Genomic DNA, 22,986 nt, shown 5'->3' on the forward strand with positions numbered 1-22,986 from the left:
GGAGAAGATGCAGACACACTGCCTCCAGGACCATCAAAGCCTCAGAAAATATGGATCCTTATCACTTAGGATGGGTGTGTTTCCAGGACTGTGGTGTAAGAGCTGGGTTAGTCCCGGTCCATAAGCTGGGAGCCTGCTGTGCCTCCGCACTTGATGTCATGCCTACAGGTTCCTTGTTGATTATGATCAGGCCAGGCTCTATAATTTTAGGCTTTTAAGGAATATTAGGATTCATTGGCAGAAAGGATCTAAAGGTGGATACAGTAGGGGCAAACGGACTGAGGAGAGGGGGCTGTAGCTTGACCGGAATCACTGTGCGTATGGGCAGGGGGCTTAACCCAGGGTCCACAGATCAGGGGATCCGTGAATGAAACTGTTTTTTTTTTTTTTTCAGTGCTGGGGATCGAACCCATGGCTTTGTGCTTGCAAGGCAAGCACTCTACCGGCTAAGCTATCTCCCCAGCCCAATGAAACTGTTTTTAATAGAACTGTTTTCCTTTGTAACCCCACATACCTTCCTATTAGGTATTTAAAAATGGTATTTTTAAGTCTATTTTAAAAAAACAAACAGTACTTTGAAAAGGGGCGTATCAGCTTCACCAAATGACCAGAGGGGCCATGGCACAATGACAGTGACGAGCCCTGTATGTGGACCTTGAGGCAGTGAAGTAACCCCAGGGCCTCTGCTGTCTCGCAGCGCCCGTGTGCTGAAGGGCTGACCGACTCGGAGGCAGCCAGAGCCCAGGACCAGAGAGCATAGGAGACAGAGCCGCTGCTTCCACCAGTATGTGCAAGGGGAACCCATGTGGGTGCTGGGGCGCCGGCTGCCAAACCCGCCAGCGCAGCTGGGTGAGCAAACACAGGTCAGCTGAGGTCAGCCAGGCAGAAGAAGGGAAGGACCTGGGAGGAGCAAGGTCTCTGCTTCTGGGTTTCTGGGGGACCCTCATGAAAGGCTCTGGCTATCAGAACTACCGTCGTGTGGGGCCCACCCTTTACCTTCTCATAGTACTGGATGTTCTTGTCAGCCAACCCCATGAGCAGCTGCCGGAAGTCCTGCCTCTTGTTGCTCTGCCACCTCTCCATGTCAGCCTTCAGGTCCGCATTGAAGCACTCCATCCGATCCTGACATTTCTCCACATCCGCTGGCACCTGGAAGCAGGGGGCATATGTAGGGAGTTTGTGTGACTGGTTTCTCCCACCTGGGTCTCCTCTTCCACATTTGTGGGAGGCTGGAGTGCTACATTAAAATGTCATCAACAGAGCCTACAGAGTGGGAGAAAATCTTTGCCAATCATACTTCAGATAGAGCACTAATCGCCAGAATCTATAAAGAACTCAAAAAACTCTACACCAAGAATGCAAATAATCCAATCGACAAATGGGCTAAGGAAATGAATAGATACTTCACAGAAGAAGATCTACAAGCAATCAACAAACATATGGAAAAATGTTCAACATCTCTAGTAATAAGAGAAATGCAAATCAAAACCACCCTAAGATTCCATCTCACCCCAATTAGAATGGCGATTATCAAGAATACAAGCAACAACAGGTGTTGGCGAGGATGTGGGGAGAAAGGTACACTCATACATTGCTGGTGGGGCTGCAAATTAGTGCAGCCACTCTGGAAAGCAGTGTGGAGACTCCTTAGAAAACTTGGAATGGAACCACCATTTGACCCAGTTATCCCACTCCTTGGCCTATACCCAAAGGACTTAAAATCAGCATATTACAGAGATAAAGCCACATCAATGTTCATAGCTGCTCAGTTCACAATAGCCAGATTGTGGAACCAACTAGATGTCCTTCAATTGATGAATGGATAAAGAAACTGTGGTATATATATATATATACAATGGAATATTACTCAGCCATAAAGAATGATAAAATTATGGCATTTGCAGGTAAATGGATGAAACTGGAGAATATCATGCTAAGTGAGATAAACCAATCTCAAAAAACCAAAGGACGAATGATATCACTAATAAGTGGATGATGACACATAATGGAGGGTGGGAGGGGTTAGTGTTAGGGTTAGAGTTAGGGTTAGGGAGGAAGGGCAAGAATGGAGGAAGGAAGGACTGTATAGAGGGAAAAGAGGGGTGGGAGGGGTGGGGGGGAAGGAAAAAAAATAACAGAATGAATCAAACAACACTACCCTATGTAAATTTATGATTACACAAATGGTATGCCTTGACTCCATGTACAAACAGAGAAACAACATGTATCCCACTTGTTTACAATTTTTAAAAAAATGTCATCAACACACTCTCTTCCCTGGAGACATCCACCTGAGCTTCTGAGTCTTAAAGAGGAGCTCTGGAAAGGGCTATTCTAACTCAAATCTTCCAGTCCACTCAAGCGCAACAGAGACTCATGTGGGAAACCCCCGCTTACACACAGGGAGAACAAACACTGCAACTCAGAGTTGATGAGTTTGGTTCCTTTCAGGATTTACCCATCCACACTTGAAAAAATGTGTGCAGACTTTGCACATATAATATCAACTACTGTGTTTCACCCTGCTGTTCTGTGTCCCAAACTGGAACCAGAAAATAAATAGGTTTTCCCAGATTACTATTCCATTTCTTAACAATGTTTGATATTGCCTTTCCTCATTAATCAGAGAATCAACAGCAATAAGACTGCCCGTCAGCTTCCTCAGCTGAACCCCACATTACCAACACAATGGAGACTTGCGTATGTTCCTCTAGATAGCAGATGATCACAAATGAAGTTACAGGAAGATTAGGTCTGAGAAAATGGGAGGAAAACGGTTTTTGTATATCAAGAGAGAAGAAACAGCAGGCAGTTTCACGTTTTTCTTAACAAGGTCTAGAACTTTCTCAAAAAAAGGACTACAGCAATTGGATTTCACAACTTTCTTTGCTTTGGTGAGTTTCATCCACAGTGAGGGTGTCTTCTGGTCACAGTGGTTCCCAAAGCACAAGGCTGCTTCTCCTAACTCAAGTGTTCCACTGGGCCCTGTTGGTGGCCAGAGAGCTGCTGTGCCCAAAGCTGGGTCAATGAGATCTTGTAGGTTTTGTGTGCTGAGGACAAGGAACCTGAATGTCTCCAAGATGTGCTCTGGGGCCAATCTCAGCCAATCAAGGAAGAAGTTTAGCACCAAGCCTATGGGCAAAGAGCTGGCTAGAACAATGCCCACACAGCAAGGTCAGGCCTTAAGAACACGGACTTCTCAGAGCTTAGCCACCTGACACAGCAAGGGGCTCAAATATGCTTGGTAGAGAACTAAACTTGGGTGAGACAAGGGTGAGTTGGAGAAAAAGACATACCCAGACTTCCTGGCAACGTAAGAAAAACTTCTAAAAGGGAAAAAGCAGACTTCTTCAAAGTAGCCTTCATGAGCCTTTATGTGGAAATATCTAGCTTATCATTATGACATTCCATGCTTGGCACTGAGGAACACAAAGGTGCTTAGGTTCTCAACAGGCAAATTTTGTCTCAAGTTGCCTGCAGTTATTTTGAGAAGAAAAAGGAACAAGCCTAGATGCTAAGTTGAGAAGTCACAAGGATTTTCACCTTACACTGAGGAGGAGTGGTGGGGAGTCCAAATTGGTGAAGGGTGAGGCCTACTTGAGGAAGTAGCACTGATATGATTTTAAAGATGAGAGAAATGGGACATGAGAGTGAAGAGGACTCTCCAGAGAGAAGTCCATGCAAGTGAGAGGTGAGGAGATACCCAGACCCACCAGGAGGAACAGCTCACAGGCCTGGTGTTCACAAAGGCATATTTGGGAGGACTTTCTCCAGTTGGTGAGACTGGGGTTGGAGGTTAGAGGATGAGAATCCTGGAACTTTCCCTGAAGGTGAGTTTTTCTGAGGCCCATTTAACTCATGACCTCTTCTGAAGAAGAGAAAAAGCCTCACACAGCTTCTCACTAGAGGGTTTGAATAACACATCTATCACTTATCAGATGTGAGACTTGGGTCTCTGTACCTCAGTTTCTTTTTCTGGAAAAACATCCTATCCACCTTATAAGATTGTTGTGAGATTCAGTGAGATAATACTTGTAAAGCACCTGGTGCCTGGCATACATTAAGCACTCCATAAATGTTCATTCATATCAGAATATTATAATTGCTATTCACAAAGGAATCTAGCTTTACACAGCCTCTCAAGTCAAGAATATTTTATTGAGCTTTATCCCATGTATTGCAAAAAAAAAGAATTCTTTTCCACCTTACAAATGTTATATTATTAAATATGTTCTTTCAAACTAGATGCCACCCTTTGACCATGCTACCCCACCCTGAGATTTCACCAGACCTGAGAGATGAGTCAACACCTCACCACAGGTTGGCATGAGGTTCCACTGGACACTCTGGAACCAGGCAGTGGCCAGAACACTAGAAGGGGAAGGATGGATTAAAACAAACTAGTGGAGACTACTGACAGATCTGGCAACCAAATGCCCCTGAGAAATAAGATACAAGGAATCAGAAAGGAGCTTTAAGTTTCTAGTCCAGATGACTTGACTGACAATAATATCACTAAGGAACTCAGGATGTAGGACAGGTCCGCAATCCACAGCAAGGAGGGAGTTATAACCATGAGAAGGGTGAGACTTCCCTCCACAAGAGAGCTGAGACAGCTATAACAAGAACCACCAAAGAACTCAACTAAGAAATAGGTAAAGGACTTGAACAAAAGATAGACAAATGGCCAAAAGCACATGAAAAGATGTTTGACACCACTGATCATGAATGAGACAGATGCATATCCAAATTACAATACCACCTCACATCCACTAGGGAGGTGCTATCAAAATAACAGACACAACAACAATATGGGGAATTGGAACCTTGTGCCCTGTTAGCAGGAATAGAAAATGGTGTAGTCACTGTGGAAAACAGTACAGCAGTTCCTCCAACAATTAAACATAAAACTCCCACATGATCCTGCTGGATTCTACTTCTGGGTATATATCTCCAAAATAATTGAAACCAACGTCTCAAAGTGCTGTCTGTACACGCATGCCCACAGCAGCATTATTCAGCCAAAGGGAGGAAACAACCCAAATGCCCACTGATGCATGAATGGATAAATGAAATATAGTATGGACATACAATGGGGTATTACTCAACCTTAAAAAGGAAAGAAATTCTGACACAGGCTACCTCATGGATGAACCTGGAGTACATCATGCGAAGTGAAATAAGCAATCAACAGCAGAATGGATACTGCATGATTCCATCTACATGAGGTACCTAGACAAAGTACTTAGAATAAAAACAAAGTAGAACCACAGTTGACAGAGGTTGAGGGAGGGGGAGTTGCTTAGTGGATGTACAGTTTCAGTTCTGCAAGGTGCGGAGTTTTAGAGACTGACTGTACAACAATGAGAATGTGTGTACTGCTATTGAACTGGGCACTTACAACGGATGGTAAATTTGGCAAATTTTGTGTTATGTATATAACCATATTTTAAAAAATGTATGAGGGGCAGGGATTGTAGCTCAGTGGTAGAACACTTCCCTAGCATGTGGGAGGCACTGGGTTCGATCCTCAGCATCACATAAAAAAAATAAAGTTATAAAAATATATTTTTAAAATACATATACATGAGAAGGAATAAAAGGGGGATGGGGAAGGCAGGATCTAAGGGTAGAACCATGAAGCAGCCTGCTTTTATAGAATTAATAAAGGACTCAACAAAGATCACTAAGAAAGGTGGGCACAGAAGGAGCAGGAGGCAAATCAAAAAGAACCGGACCAAAGAAGCCCAGGAATGGAGGGAGAGGGGAGTGGGTAAAGAGAAGAGAGTAAAAGGAACTGGGTGATCTGTCTGAAGTGACCAGCTTGTGAAGTTCCCCAGCTTTATGCAGAAGAGGACAGCTGTAGCTCTGACACTCGGGCCTGCCTGGGTTCTTACTCTGCTTACTGAACAGCATGTGAGTGACAATTAATTTACTGACTAGTAACATCCAGTCTTCCCTCTTATCAAGGTTTCCACTTCTGCGACTGAGGGATGGTTAAGAGTCGGGCTTCTCATGGCTGAAAGATGTGGGGATGGCGATGCAGATCCCCAGAAGAAAAGAGACATCACCACGTAAGGCATCCAAGACCAGAAACTTCCAAACAGAGGACAAAATGGCACTTTTCACATAGGTTCCCCTCTCTCTCTCCAGAATTTCCATTACAGAACATGTAATAGCTGGGCTGGGAAAGGCTCTGGTGGGATGAGATTGTGCATTTGTGTGTTTGGGGTGCAGGGTGGGAACCTATATTTACTCAACAGTCATTTATAAAGGTATTCCTGAGCTCTTCCCACGTGTGGGGCTCGAGGATATACATTGTTTCTTGAAGCTAGGCTGGACATGTCACATTATCTGCTCCCACGATGACCACAGGTTAATGAAATCCCCCAAGACTAAACAAGGCAGACAAATCCCAAGACCTGGGGGAGAGGCATGCTCCCGGCTTCTGTGGGACAGGTTTCAGGACCAAGGACAGATCTGGCTCAGGATGGTGGTCTCCTCAGTCAAAGGCTCTGAGCAAACAAGTGAGGCAGAGCTCCCTAACTGGCCTGGTGCAAAGAGCAGACACACTGATCCCCACAGCCTACAGGAAAGCCAGAGTGACCAGGCTAGCCACCTCCAGCTCCCAGCGACCTTGTCTGTTTATCCCAGTGCACCATACAAATATTTTGTTTCTATGTGAGCTGTGAAGTGAAAAAAAAGTTGAAAAAACATTAAGACAGGATTAAACAAACAAACAGGTGAGACCAGAGAGAAAAGCAAGTGCTAAGATGAGTCACAACAGATACAGCGAGAACTGAGAGTCGTGAATTTGCCTGCACCACGATTGAGAGACGTGGGGGTCACAGAGGTCAAAGACCTGTCTCTCCCCAGTCCCTTCGGGGTTCATGTCCACTGGCTGACGAGGCCAGAGCCCTCCCTTCTGCAGAGCAAAGACTGCTGGGGCCGGGACCCTGGCAGGGAGAATGCCAGTACCACTATTTGTTAGCTCTGGCACACAAGTTATGTAATTCCCCTGGGCCCTGGATCCTCATTTGTAAAGCTGAAACACACTGACAGAAGGCAGGAATTAAAGAGGAAAAGAAAGATGACTGAGTTCCGCCCTCCTGTGGCTGAGCCTGTCTGGTTTTCTAACACAGGCTGAGATGATAGCGTTATGGAGAAAACTGGGAACGCCAGGCATTTCTATCCTCACTTGCCAGACATGTCTGGAGATGACAGGTAGTGCTGCCGAGTTCTCCAGTTTATACTCGCTCCATATTAAGAAGGGTCCCCACTGCCCCTCAGAACTAGAGTTCTTGCTGTTGGCCACATCATCCCCATGCACAATGTCTGCCCTCCTGGAGGTTCTCAGGGCTTATAAAGGTGCACAGCATTTTTCTCTTCTTTCTCCTTTTCCAGATAGGGTCTCACTATGTTGCCTAGGGTTGGCCTCAAACTCAACAGCTCAGGCGATATTCCTGCTCAGCCTCCCGTTTAGAGGGTTGGGCTGTCCAAGTAAGTCCAATTCCTACTTCCCTCTCTTCTTCTAAACCTGAGAAGCCCAGTATCTTATTTTCTGCTCCCATTTGTCTTCACACAACACAGTAGTTCACTTCCACATGCCACTCACTTCCACACCCACCTCCAGGCCCACACACCTCCACACACCACGCCCACTCATCTCCATGTGCCACTCCCACTCAGAGTCTCCACACACCACGCCCACTCATCTCCACAAGCCACGCCCTCTCATCTCCACACACCAAGACCACTCATCTCCACAAGCCACGCCCTCTCATCGCCACACGCCATGTCTACTGTTCACATTGCCATGCCTTCACTTCCCCTGATACCTCTCACTTTCGTGCTGATGCTACCCATTTCAAACAGCTTCTTCATCTGGCATTGTACCCAGGGCAAGACCGCTTACAGGCAGGATCTACGACAGCCCTTCCTGCCTTATTTTTTTACCTTTTGAAGGTAATGGTAAACATTTTGCAAAGCATCCTCTCCTGGAATCCCTTCTTTGTTCTTCTCTGAACTAATGCTACATGAACATATTAGCACTGAAAAGGGTCAAATGCAGAATAAAGTAAAACATAAATGTTCCCTCCAGTTCCCCTTGCTGTCTACACTCAGGTTTGTATACCTCCACTCCGGTTTCATACACGATTCCCTGACCCCTCTTGTTTCCAGTACTAGCTCTGATATCTTTCCCAGCTTCTAAGGAGGGTCAGATCCTAAGATTTACACAAGCTTATGGCCAACCCCCATATAAGTGCCTACAATTCCTCAATCTCAAGATAAGGAAAACTAAGCCCATAGCTCCATTCGCCTGAGCCTAAACCACCTCAGTGTCTGCTGAGCTTTCTCAAAGCCTAGAATCAAAGCAGAACTTAAAATCTATGATTATTCTACTTCACGCTGCTCCTGAGGCCTCATCACGCCTGCCCTTAGTCACAGGCTCTCAGCGCAGCACCTGGAGCTGTGGGCGCCCACCTCAACCCAACTCTCATCCTAGGACTCCTTCCTCCTAAGACAACCACCCCAGTTTGAAACCTGAAACCCAGGTCAGAGACCCCTGAAGCGACTTCCTTCCTCTGGGTCACAGAAAAGTGATCGGGTTTCAATACCATGCCATGGCCTCACAAAAATCAACGTTTCCTCATCTTTGAGGCAAAGGTTTCGAGGTTTCACTTCCAAGTGAAGCAAGCCCCCAGATCCTCTTAGATCTTCTGTTAACATGCCAAGGCCCAGGAACCCCTCGTTCCCTGCATCCCTGCCTCACACCTGTGAGCTCTGTCGTCACCACAATTAGTCACCAACTGAACTGGCAGAGTCCTTGGGGTAGAATCACCCTTAATCCACTTCCTCACACCCTGGTTTTTACCTCATCAATAGCAGCTCTGGTTTGGTGAGCTTGAAACCATACCAAGCAAAGCACAGCAAAACCTGAAGTTGCTCATTTCTATCTGCCTGCTGTCAGGGGGGAGAGGGGAACAGGGAGGTGGGAATGAGAAAACAATGTCTAAAACACTGTGATCTGAAAAAGCAAAAAATAAATAAATAAATAAAACAACTGTTTTTAAACATAGGTGGCAACGATGTCCATCAGCATTCCCAGTGCAGACACCAAGACCACACGGGCAGCAGAGGCTCATCTGCTGCTACGAGACTGACCCTGAGCATTTTATATGATCACAATGGTGGCAAGTCTGAGATGAGTGAGGCTCACAAAGGTTAATGAACAAACTGGGGGACAGAGCTGGGCTTTGAACCCAGGGCCAAGGGCTTCTAAATCCTCTGCTCTTCCTACCATGCCACAGTAGACCTGGATAGGCTGCCAAATGAGCCTCCTCTGTCCACCAAGGTGGCTGCCACCTCAGATCCAACAGGTGCGCAATTTTAGGGCGCAACTTTTAGATTATACTTATCGGTAAACCAGCTTGATAATCACACTTGCTAAGTAATAATGAAATCAACTCTGGCATAGTTCAGTCTCCACCAGGAAGAGAGAAGACACCCCAGTGTAGGAAGAGAAGGCAGGTGTGTGTAGGACCTACTCGTTTCACTAGCTGGAAAAAATCCTCCCCCTCTTGTAAGAATTCGCGTGGCCAAGGGGATGCGCCAAGTGGGGTAGAAATCAGCCCTGGGAAGAGGAGTCTCCCACCCACACCAGCAAGAATAGGAGGCTGAGGAGCCTCCGCAACTGGACTGGGAAGTATGTAGGAGCCAAAGCCAGCTGCTCCCTCTGCCTGAGACTGTTCGAAGCTGGTGTGAGTTTCCAGCAGCCAGTAAGGAGGGCCCAACTAGTCAGCCTATTATTCCTCATCCTCAGCTTCTGTCTTGGAAAGACTATGTCCAGGATAGGGCTGGACACATTGAACACACTCTGAAAAGGCTTATATTCAGTCCTGGGCACATGTAAATGCTGACAAAACTATTTAAGTGACACTTGTACATGCAGGATCCTCAGTTTCTAAACTAGGCCAGTGGCAGGACTTGCTGGCTCTCCTTCCCAACCTTGCCAGGAAAAGTGACTTCCAAGGTTTTTAAAAAGTATTTCATGGAATGGACCCACCTTTTGACCCAATTATCCCACTCCTTGGTTTATACCCAAAGGACTTAAAATCAACATACTATAGTAACACAGCCACATCAATGTTTAGAGCAGCTCAATTCACAATAGTTAGATTGTGGAACCAACCTAGATGCCCTTCAACTGATGAATGGATAAAGAAACTGGTATATATACACAGTGGAATATTATTCAGCCATAAAGAATAATAATATTGTGGCATTTGCAGATAAATGGATAGATCTGGAGAATATCATGCTTTTGAAATAAGCCAATCCCCAAAAACAAAGGCTGAATGTTTTCCCTGACAAGTGGATGATGATTCATAATGGGGGTGGGGGGGTGGGGTTGAGAGAAGAATGGAGGAACTTTACATTACGTAGAGGGAAGTTACAGGGGAGAGGGGTGGGGGTATGAAAGATGTTGAAATGAGACACACATTATTACCCTGTGTACATGTATGATTATATGAATGGTGTGACTCTACATCATGTACAACCATAGAAATGGAAAGTTGTACCCCATTTGTGTACAATGAATCAAAATGCAGTCTGTAAAAATTAAAAAATAAATAAATATATAAAAGAAAAAAATATTTGACAAAGACTATTATATTAAAGGGCAGGATTTGATTTACATACACATTAGGTAATGACTGCCATAATCATTAAGTCATACCCATCCTCACCCGTGCTGTACATTAGATTCCCCAGACGTGTGGTTGTTTTGCTTTGTTTGAAGTGGGGTCTCAATGTGTTGTCCAGGCTGTCCTTGAACTCCTGGGCTCAAGTGATCCCCCCGCCTCAGCCTCCTGCAGACAGTCGCCACCACACCCAGCTGACGACAGAGGGTTGGTACCTTCTGACCCGCAGCTCTCTGTCTCCAACCCCTGGCAACCACTCTTCTACTCTTTCTATGAGGCCAGCATTTTTAGATGCCTCATAAATGAGACCATGAAGCATTTATCTTTTTGTAAAGTGACTTCTGTCTTATATTTGGGGTTAAATGATCAGAAGGAAAAATTTTAAATACAAAAGCAATATTCCATGTCATTCTTTTTAACAGGACTGAGACGAGGGCCCGGCAGATGGCACAATAGGACAGCTAGAAATTCACCAACAGGACAGGGTTGGAGACAGAGGGCAGTCATGCACCTGGCTGCACTTCTTGTGGCCTCCCTTGTTGCACACAGGATGGAAGAAGGCCAATAGGCCAAGCAAGAGAACCAAGAGGGGGGTCCCAGCCACCAGCACTGCGCCAGGGACAAGGGCCCCAATCCTGCCCAGCTCCCCACAAGATGCAGAGAGCTTCACAGTCAGGTGTAGAAGTCACTCTATGGGTGACATGCATATCAACACAGAAAGCATGCATGGTATGCCTACTGTATACAGCATTTGAATGAAGAGACACTTGGCATAAAAGAGGTGAGGCAATCTACTATACTTTGTGGCTTATTTCCTCACCCATGAAATGGGGAAAGAACAATGTCTTCCCACTGGGCCTCAGATTACCTGCCTGGTCATCATGCAACATAATTCATATATATAAGAAAAAACTCTACATAAAGCCAAGGAATGCCATTTCTGAGGTTTGGGTTTTAAATCCCCAAAGCTGATTCCTTTCCAGGTGTGTGTCAATAGCAGCAGTAGCAAGAAGCAAGGCAGAGGAAGGATGGAAGAATGGACAGAAGGTAGAAAAGAGGGAGAGAGAGAAAGGCAGAGAGAAAAGGAGGGAGGGAGGGAGAGAGAGAGGGAGGAAAGGGTAGAAGAGAAGGAAAAGAAGAAAAGTTCTCAGGTCAAACTTGCCCTGAAACTTGGGTCTCTATCATTATCTTTTTAATAACACTCCCTATTCCACCCCTTCTTTCCAAACAAATAAACCTTATGTTTACAAACAAAAAAGAAACAGAATAACATAACGGTAGTGGCAAGGTTCCACAGTTGTATGCAGGGTACAATCCTGGCTCTACCAGTTGCTAGCTATGTCATCGTGGCTCTTGGTTTGTTCATCTCAAGCCTTGGTTTGTTCATCTCTTAAATGGGAAAAACAGTGGTACCTAAACCACATGGTTGTTGTATGGAATAAACGAGCGCAGCTTCGCATACTATCAGCACTTTCACACTGGCTAGCAGGACTCTCGCTTTTAACCCCGGCTGGAGGGAAGAGAAGGGCAATAAATGGAATGACTCAAACAGCAGATGCATTTTGCCTTCATGATCCCCGATTGTGAGCCAGAGGGCAGCAGAAGCAAGTTAGACCAGTGCTTCTCAAACTCAGTGGAGTCAAGACCCACTTTTTGTTGGTTTTTGCCCCCAACTCAGCCGAACTGCAGTCCTACTGTGCACACGGAGCATGCAGTCTGCTCCCAACAACGGCAGTCTGACAACACCCACCTCAAGTGTCCCACAGGCGTGCGACTGGTTCCACAGCCACGTCCGCTGCTATACTCGTTTCTAAGCTCTTTTTCCCCTGTTCTGTGACTTGCTCCTCATGGGTGGCTAACAGCTCGTGCCCCATTGCTGAACCTTACTCTGAAAGCTCTGATCTGCATTGCCATTTTACAGAGTGAGGAAAAGCCAATGAATGGTGGGGACACAAGACTTTTTTATAAGTCTCAGAAAAAAGCAGAAACTTTAACTCCTAGTGCACATTAGGAACTCTAAGAAATAAGAAGAGAGAGCAAAAAGAGGAAAATAATAACATCGACACCGCCCAGCTGGCACTGGGCACCTTGGTCATACAGATCTAGGGACACGTGTTATTTAGCACCAGCAGGGAAGCTACAGCCGGGAGCAGCCCATCTCTTGCCGGGGGCTTCCCTGACCTTGGGGCGGTCTTCCTTTCTCAGAGCCACGGCTTCCAGTTTGGCTTCATACTCTGCTTGAACTTGGTCCCTCTTCTTCAATACGCTCTGTGGGAGGAGAGAGAGGAGAAGCATGTAACACAGAGTCCACAACGGGGCCTCCAATGCCCCGGAAACAGCTCCTTTACCCAGCCCTCCCCAAATCACAGCACTATGTGGTCCCACCACGCGCTCCCGGAACAGTCTTCTAGTGATCCAGAAGCTGCAGCATGACACGTGGCAAGAACTCTAGAGGAAGCAGGGAAGACGGGGGAAGAAAGGAGAGCCAGCCCCAGAGACTGAGCCTTCCAGGAGGTAACCGCGCCTGATGCTAAATATGAGATGGTTCCAGGGAAGGGGGAAAGGTGCTCACCCACTGCTGCACAGACGGGGGGACCCAGCCTCACCATGCGCAGAGGGCCTGGCAGTGGGAAAGGTGCAGTTTCACAGGTAACAATGTGGGACATTCCCTGAACTCAATGGAAAAGTCTAAGTCAAGAAAGTTCTTTGCTATTATTAAACATGTATTTATTTACTGTAATTGACACATCAAAATTTATTGTGTTCAACATGCTGTTTTGAAATATGTATACATTATGGTATGGCTAAATAGAGCTATTTAACTATGCATGACCTCACACACTTAATTTTTCTGGGGTAGAAACATCTAAAAATTATTCTCTTAGCAATTTTCGAGAATACAACCCATTACAATGAACTGTAGTCTGCATGTCATGCAATAGATCTAGGAGAGTTCTTGACTAATTCATTGAGTTGATACCTGGTAGACTGGTTCACTGATCCATGAGCTGCTTATCTGTCCTCTACAAAGAGATGTGGTCCCACCTACAGGGTTCAGTCTGAGAGAGGTGCAGACACAGTACAAGGCTGTATTTGGTACAAGAGCCACGCAGCAAGCCTGCCAGAGTGAAAGGTCACTGGGCCCAAACTGAGCCATCCCTGGATGGCACTAAGGTCGAGGAGCCAGGAGCTCAGTGTGCAAAACATGAGGAGACACTCACTCCTAAGCCCATGCCAGTGGAAGGTCAGCACCTAAGACAGGATCTCCTTAAATGTGCTCGGGGCTCACTGCCCTTGCCTCACCCAGTCTGAGCTCTACCTCTGAGACCCCATCAAACAAAACAGAAAACCTTGCAGTAGATATTCTAGAAAAACATCTGTTTTATCAGAGGGTTTCTTCTGGTAGAATCACAAATGGCAATCAAGAACAAAAAAACTTTCCTTCCCACTAACTCGGAAGTCGAAAGTTGCTATCAGTTTCTGAGCATGAACTTCCCCAGGAGGGACCCTCTCTGAGAGCAAGGATCGGGAAGGAGGCATGCCTGGGCTAAAAGGTGGGCACCTGGGTCCCGGCCAGCGCCCTCAAAGGTGACGAGTGGCTAAAGAGCTGAGAGCGCTCCAGGGCCAACCTTCTGACAGATGGGCCAACACCAGGAAGCCCAGGTCTTCCCCCAAGGAGGAGTTTCCTCTGAGCAGCGTGTTCCCGCGAGCTAAACTGCAGCTGTTTAATTCGCATGGGGTGTCGCTCGCCTTTCTCATCAGGCCTTTGACGTTGGCTCCTCATACTCAGTAACCTTGGAAGAGCATTATTTATGGTGCTGTTCAATGGGGCCTTCTGCTATGATGGAGACGGTCTATGAACGGCACTGACACAGTGGTCCCTAGCGCCGAGTGCCTCCTGAACACCTAAAATGTGGCTCATGTGACTGAGAAACTGGGTTTAAATTTTTATTTAGCTTTACTAATTTGAATTTAAACTTAATAAGTAGTTACATATGGCTAGTGGTCAGCATATTGGATGGCATAAATCTACAAAGTAAAACTGAAGAAAATAAAACACCACCAAAAAAACACCAAATCTACACCAAGGGTAGTAAAGATCGTAGCCTCAGCCAAGAGAAATAAAGACACAGTGCCATCCGGGGTGATGGAGCAGCCAGGAAAGGGGTGACGCACCTTTCCAGCAGACGCACGTCCCTTCACCAGATGCTACAGAGCTTACTGGAAAAAAGCACACGTCACCGGTCCAGCCCTCTGAGGAATGGAGATGACTCGCTGCGATGGCATCTGCCAGGTCTATGTGGCAAGAACCTTGAAAACAATGGCTTGGAACACGGCCAGCACAGTGCTGGGCTTCCTGCTCCCTGTCTGCTCCACCTTACCAGGGCTGCCAGGGCCCCTGGGAGAGGAGCAGGGAGGTACGCCAACTCCACAGAGCTAAAACGGTCTCAATGTGTCTCCTCCCCACTCCACAAAGAAGGCGGGGAGCCCTAAGATGCAGCCACTTCCCCTTCCTCCAGTTAGCCTGGCCTCTCCCCTCAGCCTCCACTGCCCCAGCCTCCCCTGGAGCAGCCAGAATGCTGACCTCTCGTGCAGCTGGCAGGAGGATCTTGCTAACGCCCCTGTGTCCCCAAACAGCATGCAAGGCGCACAAGATCCCAGCAGAGGCGAAAGGCCATTATCCCTGCTTTCTGGACAAGGAGACTTGGTACAGCAACAATGATAGGACCTGCTTGGGGCCCTGCTGTTGGCTGACAGCACAGCAGTGACTTGTCCAAGCTCTTCTGGCACATTCCAGCTTAGGGTTTCACAGCCTGAGTACAGCTCAGAGTTCGGAAGCACATCTGGAATAGAAACAAACCACTGGGGATGACCGTCCTTGGGGGCAGAGCTCCAGTCGCTGTTGGCCACAGGCCGAGGGGATGGATGGGCTCCCACCCCAAACGCACAGCCTCTGGGGGGAAAGCAGCCAAACCAGCCTGTGATGGTCAGATGGTACCTGAGCCTGAAATGGGGTGAGAGGACCAGGACCACGTCGGCTCTCCACAGAGGCCCCTCCATCACCACGGGACAAGCACAGGATAGGGACAGTTAAGCCGCTCACAGAACTTCATAAGGATCTGGTTCTAACAGACGTGACGAATCAAAAAGGAGAACTGCGTGGAGACTTTCCTCCTTATACCACGTCACCAGCCCTCCTTCCTCAGTTCTGACTTGAAGCCTCTTCACTCCCTAACCAGGGGCGGGGACACAGCAGAGAACTCGCACAAAACCCTCATCTGCATGGACCCTCCGTGCTGGAGGGAACGAACAAGAAAACAGGGTGCGAAGTAGCTACAGGTGTCACACAGATGGAAAAGTTGCAGTGGGGTTGGGGATATAGCTCAGTTGGTAGAGTGTTTGCCTCGGAAGCACAAGGCCCTGGGTTCAATCCCCAGTACCAAAAAAAAAAAAAAGTTGCAGTGATCAGTGGGTTGCCGGTCAGGCGCTGCAAGTCCCAAGCTGCGGAGGCAGCGCTCTGCCCACGTGAACTGGCCAGGTGTCGGCTTGCTGCAGCAGGCGGCAGGCGGTGCTGGGTTTGCCCTGCAATCTGACTCTCACCTCGGGCTGCCTAAGACCAGCAACCCCTATGACCTTGTGGGGCTGCTTCCTGGGCGGTGGGGTGCAGGACACGCCTGTGGGGAAAGGCAAGGAGGCATGACAGCACCCAGCTGTCAGTCTGCCATCCTAGCCAGCCATTGGTCCACCTGTCAGCCTGTGCTCGGCAGCCATTGGCTAACCCATAGCCCGCGAATTTTAGCTGTTGAGCGATTGGCCAGATCGTACTTAGCCCGGGAAATTCAACTATTTAAGCGAAGCTCCCCGCCATGTTCTCTCTCGAGTGCTTTCTCTCTTCAGGGCAGAAACTGTTGTCTGCTGAATAAAATCTCTTGTGTGAGTTCCAGTCTAGAGTGGTTTGTCTAGGCACCTTTTCACTTTTCAAAAGTGAAACAGGAAAGGAGGGTGTGTAGGGCCTCACACTGAGATGGTGACTTTTAATTAGAGACATGGAATAAGCTTCTCTTGGTCACTCCTCTTTTTTTGTTTGTTTTGGGGGGGAGGGGAGCTGGTACCAGGGATTGAACCTAATGGCACTTAAACAGTGAGCCACATCCCCGACCCCTTTTTGTTTTTATTTAGAGAGAGGGTCTCCCTAAGTTACTTAGGGTCTTGCTAAATTGCTGAGGCTGGCTTTAAACTTGTGATCCTCCTGCCTCAGACTCCTGAGCCACTGGGATCACAGGCGTGCATGACCACGCCTGTTTTTAAATGCGTTTCATCATGATTTTAAGTGGTCCTGGTAATCTGGAACTTCACTATCATTTCTTTTAAACTGAAAAAGGGCAAATGACTTAGTTTCTTTAACAAATAAGAAGAAAAATAGAAGGAAAGACATTTTAAAATATGTAAGAAACATCTCAATCATTGTCTGGGTCTTATTTGGAGTATGATTTGGGGTGGGGACTATGAAAATAGTACCTGAGACAACATGGAAACGCACTGGATATGTGACCATAGCAAGAAATTGGTCTTGTTTTCATAGGGCGATGACAACGTGTCTCTTTCTCTTTAAGGAACAATTGTATCTTAGAGATACCTACTGAATATTTTTGTATGAGGTCATATGATGCCTGGGATTTGCTTTGAAATAATCCAGGGGGCAGGGGATGTTGGGAGCGGGTGGGAGGAGAGTCACAAGGTGGGCTGTGAGTGGGCAAGTGGTTAGCTGGCTGGGGTACAGAGGGGCTTGCAACTTCCTGACATGTCTGAATTCTTCTGTGATTAAAAAAAAAAAAAAAAGTTAAAGAGGGGCTGGGGAGATAGCTCAGTTGGTAGAGTGCTTGCCTCACAAGCACAAGGTCCTGGGTTCAATTCCCCAGCACCACAAAAAAAATAAAAAGTTAAACAATTGGAAATCTAATATCTGTCATCCAAAAGTTTACAACAAACTAATAATAGCCATTAGGAGGCCTGTAACCATGTCATTCATGACCAATTTATGGCAAAAGCCTTTATTGCACAATGACAAACTCTCTGGAAGAGTTGGATCACAGATACATTCTGTGGTTTAGCTCTCAGGTTGCTACTGGATGTCTTCCAAGAATATAAAACCAAACACCACCACAATGGTCAGTATCTACAGGAAAACTTAATATTCCTTCCCCAGAATTCAAGCCAAGTCTCCCCCTGGTGAGGCTGTGGGCCCACAAACCATGGGAGGGAAAGAGCAGTTCACAGATGCTCAGAGCAATAGGCGGGCAGCTGCCAAGAGGCCTCTTCCTATCCCCAAGGTTTTATTTAAGCTTCCAATCTTTGTGGAAGAGGGACATCAGGATGCAGGGCTGGAGAGCACACGAAGCAGCAGGAACAGCTCAGCCAATCCCGACAGCCCTGGTGTGTCAGGGACAGACAAGATCAAAGACCCAAGAGCCAATAGGATGCTGGGTGCTCAGAAACAGAAAGAAGCTCACCCGAGAACAAAACTACAACACCTGTCCCAGGGCAGCCCTGGAGGAGAGCATCCCCTGCAGTCAGGAGAACACATGACTGGTCCGGGGGGATCACAACTTCTGAATGAATGACTGAGTGCAGGCTGCTCCTCAGACACGCTCCTTTTACACATTCACCCACGAAAGGGAGATCGCCTGTGAGCTCAGGGCTCTTGGGCAACATCGATAATACAGAAACCACACAGTTCCCCTAATTTAAGATTTGCTACTGCAAATTTGGAAAATAAAGAAAAATGCAAATGGAGGGAGCCATCCATAATCTCCTCTCTCAGACATAATTGGCAATACTCTTTTACTTCATTTCCAACCTCTTTTGAATGACTCCTTTGGGGTTTCCCATTCTGTCTCCTCACCCTGTACTTCTGTTACTCAGGTGCTAGGCCTTGTGGTAAGGTCCTCTAATATCCATATTTTTTTCTAACTACCATCTTTTTGTTTCATGTTATACATGATTTCTTTAAATTTTCTTCTAATTCTTCCACTAACTTTTTTTTTTTTTTTCATTTTTATCCTGGTTTTAACTTCCAAGAGCTCATTGTTCTCTGAATTTTAAAAGTTTCTTATTGTATGACTGTGACTTCTTTCTGAAGATAGCAAACATTTTTTTTTTCATCAAAGGGGAAGAAACTTTCCCCTTTCAATCTTCATCTTGTTTGTCTTTACTTCTGATATTCATACTAGAATCTTCCCTTAAATATCTGGCAGCCCTTGCTCTTTGCACATAGAGGGCTTGTTGACAATTCTCTAGAAGGGACCCTGCTGGGTCCTTTCATGGGGGACCCTCCCTCACCCACCCTTCACCAATATCAGTATCTTCATTCTCTTCTCTTGGCTTGTTCAGATTTTCTAGAAAAGTCCCCTCTGCCCCATACTGAGGATTGAAACCAAGGAGGTCTCCATCCCCAGGCCTTTTTTCGAGACAGAGGTTTGCTAAATTGCACAGACAGGTCTCGAACTTGCCATCCTTCTGCCTCCGCCTCTGGAGTAGCTGGGATTACAGGTGGCACCAGAGCGCCCGGCTCCAGGAAAGGTTGTTGGAATCCCTGCGTGTTAGATAGAAAGCGGAGAGCCAAGCAGGGGAAGGTGACGGTGCCTAGGCTTTCAGTAGCCTTTCGCTGAATGCCTTCAACAGCACCTGGAGCCGCTCTGTCCAGAGCCCCTCTAATCCCACCTCCTCCAGTGAACATGCCCGTTTTGTCAGCATGGAGAAGGGACAGTGGTCCTGCGTGAGGAGGAGAGAATCTGAAGCACCAACTGATCTTAGACTCTCAACTTCCTCTTCGCCCTGTCCCAGAGTGATATGTACTGCCAAACCTTGAATTTGGGGCATTGAGTCATCTAAATGACTTCTCATCTCTCAATTTGCTCAATTTGGCTTCAGCCTCCCAAGTCTCTCTTTGTGGGCAGTTGCTGCTGATTTTTTTCTTTTTTGGTAATGAGAATTTAACCTAGGGGTTCTTTACCACTGAGTCACAACCCCAGCCCTTTTTATTTTTTTTTAATTTTGAGACAGGATCTCACTAAGTTGCTGCAGCTGGCCTCAATCTTGTGATCCTCCTGCCTCAGCCTCCTGAGTTACTGAGACTACACATGTGTGTAACAACACCCAGTTGCTACTTTTTTTTTTTTTTTCTTTTTTTTTTTGGTACCAGGGATTGAATTCAGGGGTACTCGGCCACTGAGTCACATCCCCAGCCCTAATTTGTATTTTATTTAGAGACAGGGTCTCACTGAGTTGCTTAGTGCCTCGTTTTGGCTGAGGCTGGCTTTGAACTTGCAATCCTCCTGCCTCAGCCTCCTGAGCCGCTGGGATTACAGTGTGTGCCATTGCACTAGCCTTTTTTTTTTTTTTTTTTTTTTTTAATCCTTCCAGTATCATTTCGGTAGGGTTTCACAAACTAGTAGCTTAAATGTGTATTCAGTCCACCATCCCCTGGGGATCTGAGTTTTAATTTTGATATTTTTCTCATTTTTTTAGATCCTTCAAGATCATCAAATACAATTCACATCCTGCTTCGTGGTTTCACCTGAAACTGTAAGAAATCAGCCCCTCAATCCATATTCACTTTTGTTCAGAAAGGGGGGACTTTTTTTTCAACAACTCAATCTTCCAGAAAAATCTTCAATGCGGCTTTTGCGAGGCACTGGAAACCCAAGGTGGAAGCGGGCAGCTTCCCTGTGTTTCGGCTCATTAGCTCCACCTCGTGGCCCAGAGGTGGGCAGGCTGAAGAAAGCCGCAGACGACTAAGCCGGAAAAGAACCCTCCCGGAAAGCTGGGGAAGGGGTCCCAACCCCGAGCCAAAGCTTCTGCGTCCACCTCGAACGCCTCCTCCGCGCCTTCCGCTCTGTTAAACCTGACCATCATCTTCTCACGCCCTTCCTCCTCTGAGCACTCCTCTGGGCTTCACAGGGGCGATCCTCTACCTTTTTTTTCCTAACATATCAACCAAGTCCTCCTCAGGATAATTCTTCCTTGTTCCTCCTCTTAATAATGGATGCTGGCCCACTGAACAGCCGTCAAGCCTCAACTCTCCGTGGGCCTTGCTCTCACCTCCTCACGGGCTCTCCCTCAGCCTCTTACACTTAAAACCCATCCACACACACGTGACTCCCAAATTTCTATTCTTTTAATCTTAACCAACTGCATGACATCTCCACTTTAATGACCAACGTCCATCTTTGAACTCAACATGGTCACACAGCTTGATTCCCACCTGCCCCAATCTGTTCCTCCCTAAACTTCCTCATTCCAATAAACATGACCACTCTCTACTCAGTGGCTAAAGCCCAACCCTTGGTCCCCCCCTTTCCTAGTTCATGTTAAAACATTATATCCCATCATTCTATATATGATACCTTAAAAAAAACTTAAGTTGATCGATTTGATAGGTGTCCTATAAAATTCTGTAGGTTTCTATATGTGCCCTACACATAGGATGATGGAAGATAATGGGTTAATACAGCTAGTGAACCCTTCATCCAAAATATGCCCCAAATCCACCCACTTCTCTACCACTGTAGTCCCAGTTCCACCAACCCTGGCCCCTGTGACCCTCCTGAAGGTCCTGCCCAGCCCTACTCTTCTCTAGTAGCTAGCCTCTGTACTGTAGCCCCAGCTATCTCCTGAAAGTAAACATTGCATCCCATAATCCCCCTGCATAAAACAGAATATTTCCCTTCTGTTTCTTAGGGTAGAATCCAGACCATGAGCCCTACCCTGCTCTCTGACTTTACCTCTGGCCTTGCCCCTGGCCTCCACTTGCACTGGCCTTTCTGATCTGCAAAGACAAGCTCATTTCTGCTTTCATACCTTTGAACTAGCTATTCCCTCTGCCTAGAATTCTCCACCCTATGACCCTTGCGTGGTGAACTCCTCCATGCCATTCAGGTCTCAGCCAAAGTCACTTTCTCTGTGTGGCTTTCCCTGTTTTCTCCTTCAGACCCTCGCCTCACACAGGCAACCATGAAGACCTCTAGGATGAGCCTACTTGTTGACTTACAGATAAACCTGTCTCTTGAAAATGACAACAGGCTCCACATACAATTATATATATGCAAATGTTCTGAATTCACTCAACCATCAAATCCAGTGAAATACTTGCTGACCACCTTCAATGGGTAAGGCAGGGCAGGGAGTAAGACGGTCCTGTCTGAACCTTCTTAAGTAAAGCATCTCCGCCTCTTGGCTGGGCCTAATGACCCCAGTACTCAGAAGGCACTGCCAGAAATTTGGTAAGATGGGTCTTTCTCAGCCCGTCACTACACTAATTACATTTTACACACGCACAGTCCCTAGGGTGCACAAACCCAAAGACTGGGGATCTAGCTCAGCAACAGAGTACTTGCCTGGCATGTGGGAGGCCTTGAGTTCAATCCCCAGTACTGCAAAAAATATAAATAAATAAAATTTTCTCAGTGCAAATCCTCACACGGGCTCGCATGTGGTCCACAGGGCGCTGCCTCTCTCTCCACCATCCTTGGCATCCTTGGAACACAGGCCTTCAACCATCCTTGCAGCACACGCTGTTCTCAATGTTTACTGCCCGAAAATCTCACTGCTCCATTTGTTCCACGTGGCCTCTAACAACCCCACTTTTGATATGTTCTCTCCATCTCCAAAGAGAACAGAATGTACCCAGCCACAACTGTCCTTAAATAGATACAATTTGAGACCAGTCTTGAAGAGCCAGAGAGCACCTAATTTACCTCTTGGCAGGTAGTGAACACATGATTAGCCACCAGGGAGTATCGTCTGTGGTCGAAGAACAGCAAAGATTTACCTACAGGGTTTTTTTTCCTTATCTATAAAATGAACAAATTAGAGAAGATGATCCCAAAGGTCTTTTCAAACCCTGACAAGAACCTAAACCAGAGCCCTACTAGGAGAGGGCTTCAAGGAACCCATCCAGGGATAAATCAACCCTCAACAAATTCCTAAGGCAGAAGCCACAGACTTCAAGTGACAAGGACAAATACTTTGGTTCATCCAAAACCAAGAAAAAGGAGCAGGCTTTTGTGATAAAACGTCACCACATCAGACTCCCCACTGAAACCAAACCAGGACCCTCCTCTCAGTTCTAAAGCCCACTGCAGACGGCAGGTGATAAGAAAAATATCACACCAAGGCCTTCAGCAATCCCTCCCTTCCAATTTTTATCTCTCATAGTGAATAGCAAAGTCTGTCTCACTTATATCTAAAAAATCAGGAAGCTATTTTTAAAATGGAGGTT

The 22,986-nt window shown here is 46.6% G+C and overlaps 1 protein-coding gene and 1 non-coding gene across 2 annotated transcripts in view; one reads left to right on the top strand and one right to left on the bottom strand.

Annotated features, from left to right (window-relative positions):
- Positions 1-22,986, bottom strand: part of Snx30 (sorting nexin family member 30) — a 110,592-nt gene that overhangs the window by 8,456 nt on the left and 79,150 nt on the right. The window contains exons 7-8 of the mRNA XM_047524041.1: positions 12,888-12,974; positions 997-1,149 (exon numbers count right to left, since the gene is read on the bottom strand). Coding sequence (XP_047379997.1) covers positions 997-1,149; positions 12,888-12,974 — 240 coding nt within the window. The remainder of the gene's footprint in view (positions 1-996; positions 1,150-12,887; positions 12,975-22,986) is intronic.
- Trnap-cgg (transfer RNA proline (anticodon CGG)) lies at positions 16,078-16,152 on the top strand. Its single transcript has one exon. It is a non-coding gene; the product is annotated as a tRNA-Pro (tRNA).

Source organism: Sciurus carolinensis, chromosome 14, assembly GCF_902686445.1.
Source record: "Sciurus carolinensis chromosome 14, mSciCar1.2, whole genome shotgun sequence".
Classification (NCBI taxonomy): Eukaryota; Metazoa; Chordata; class Mammalia; order Rodentia; family Sciuridae; genus Sciurus; species Sciurus carolinensis.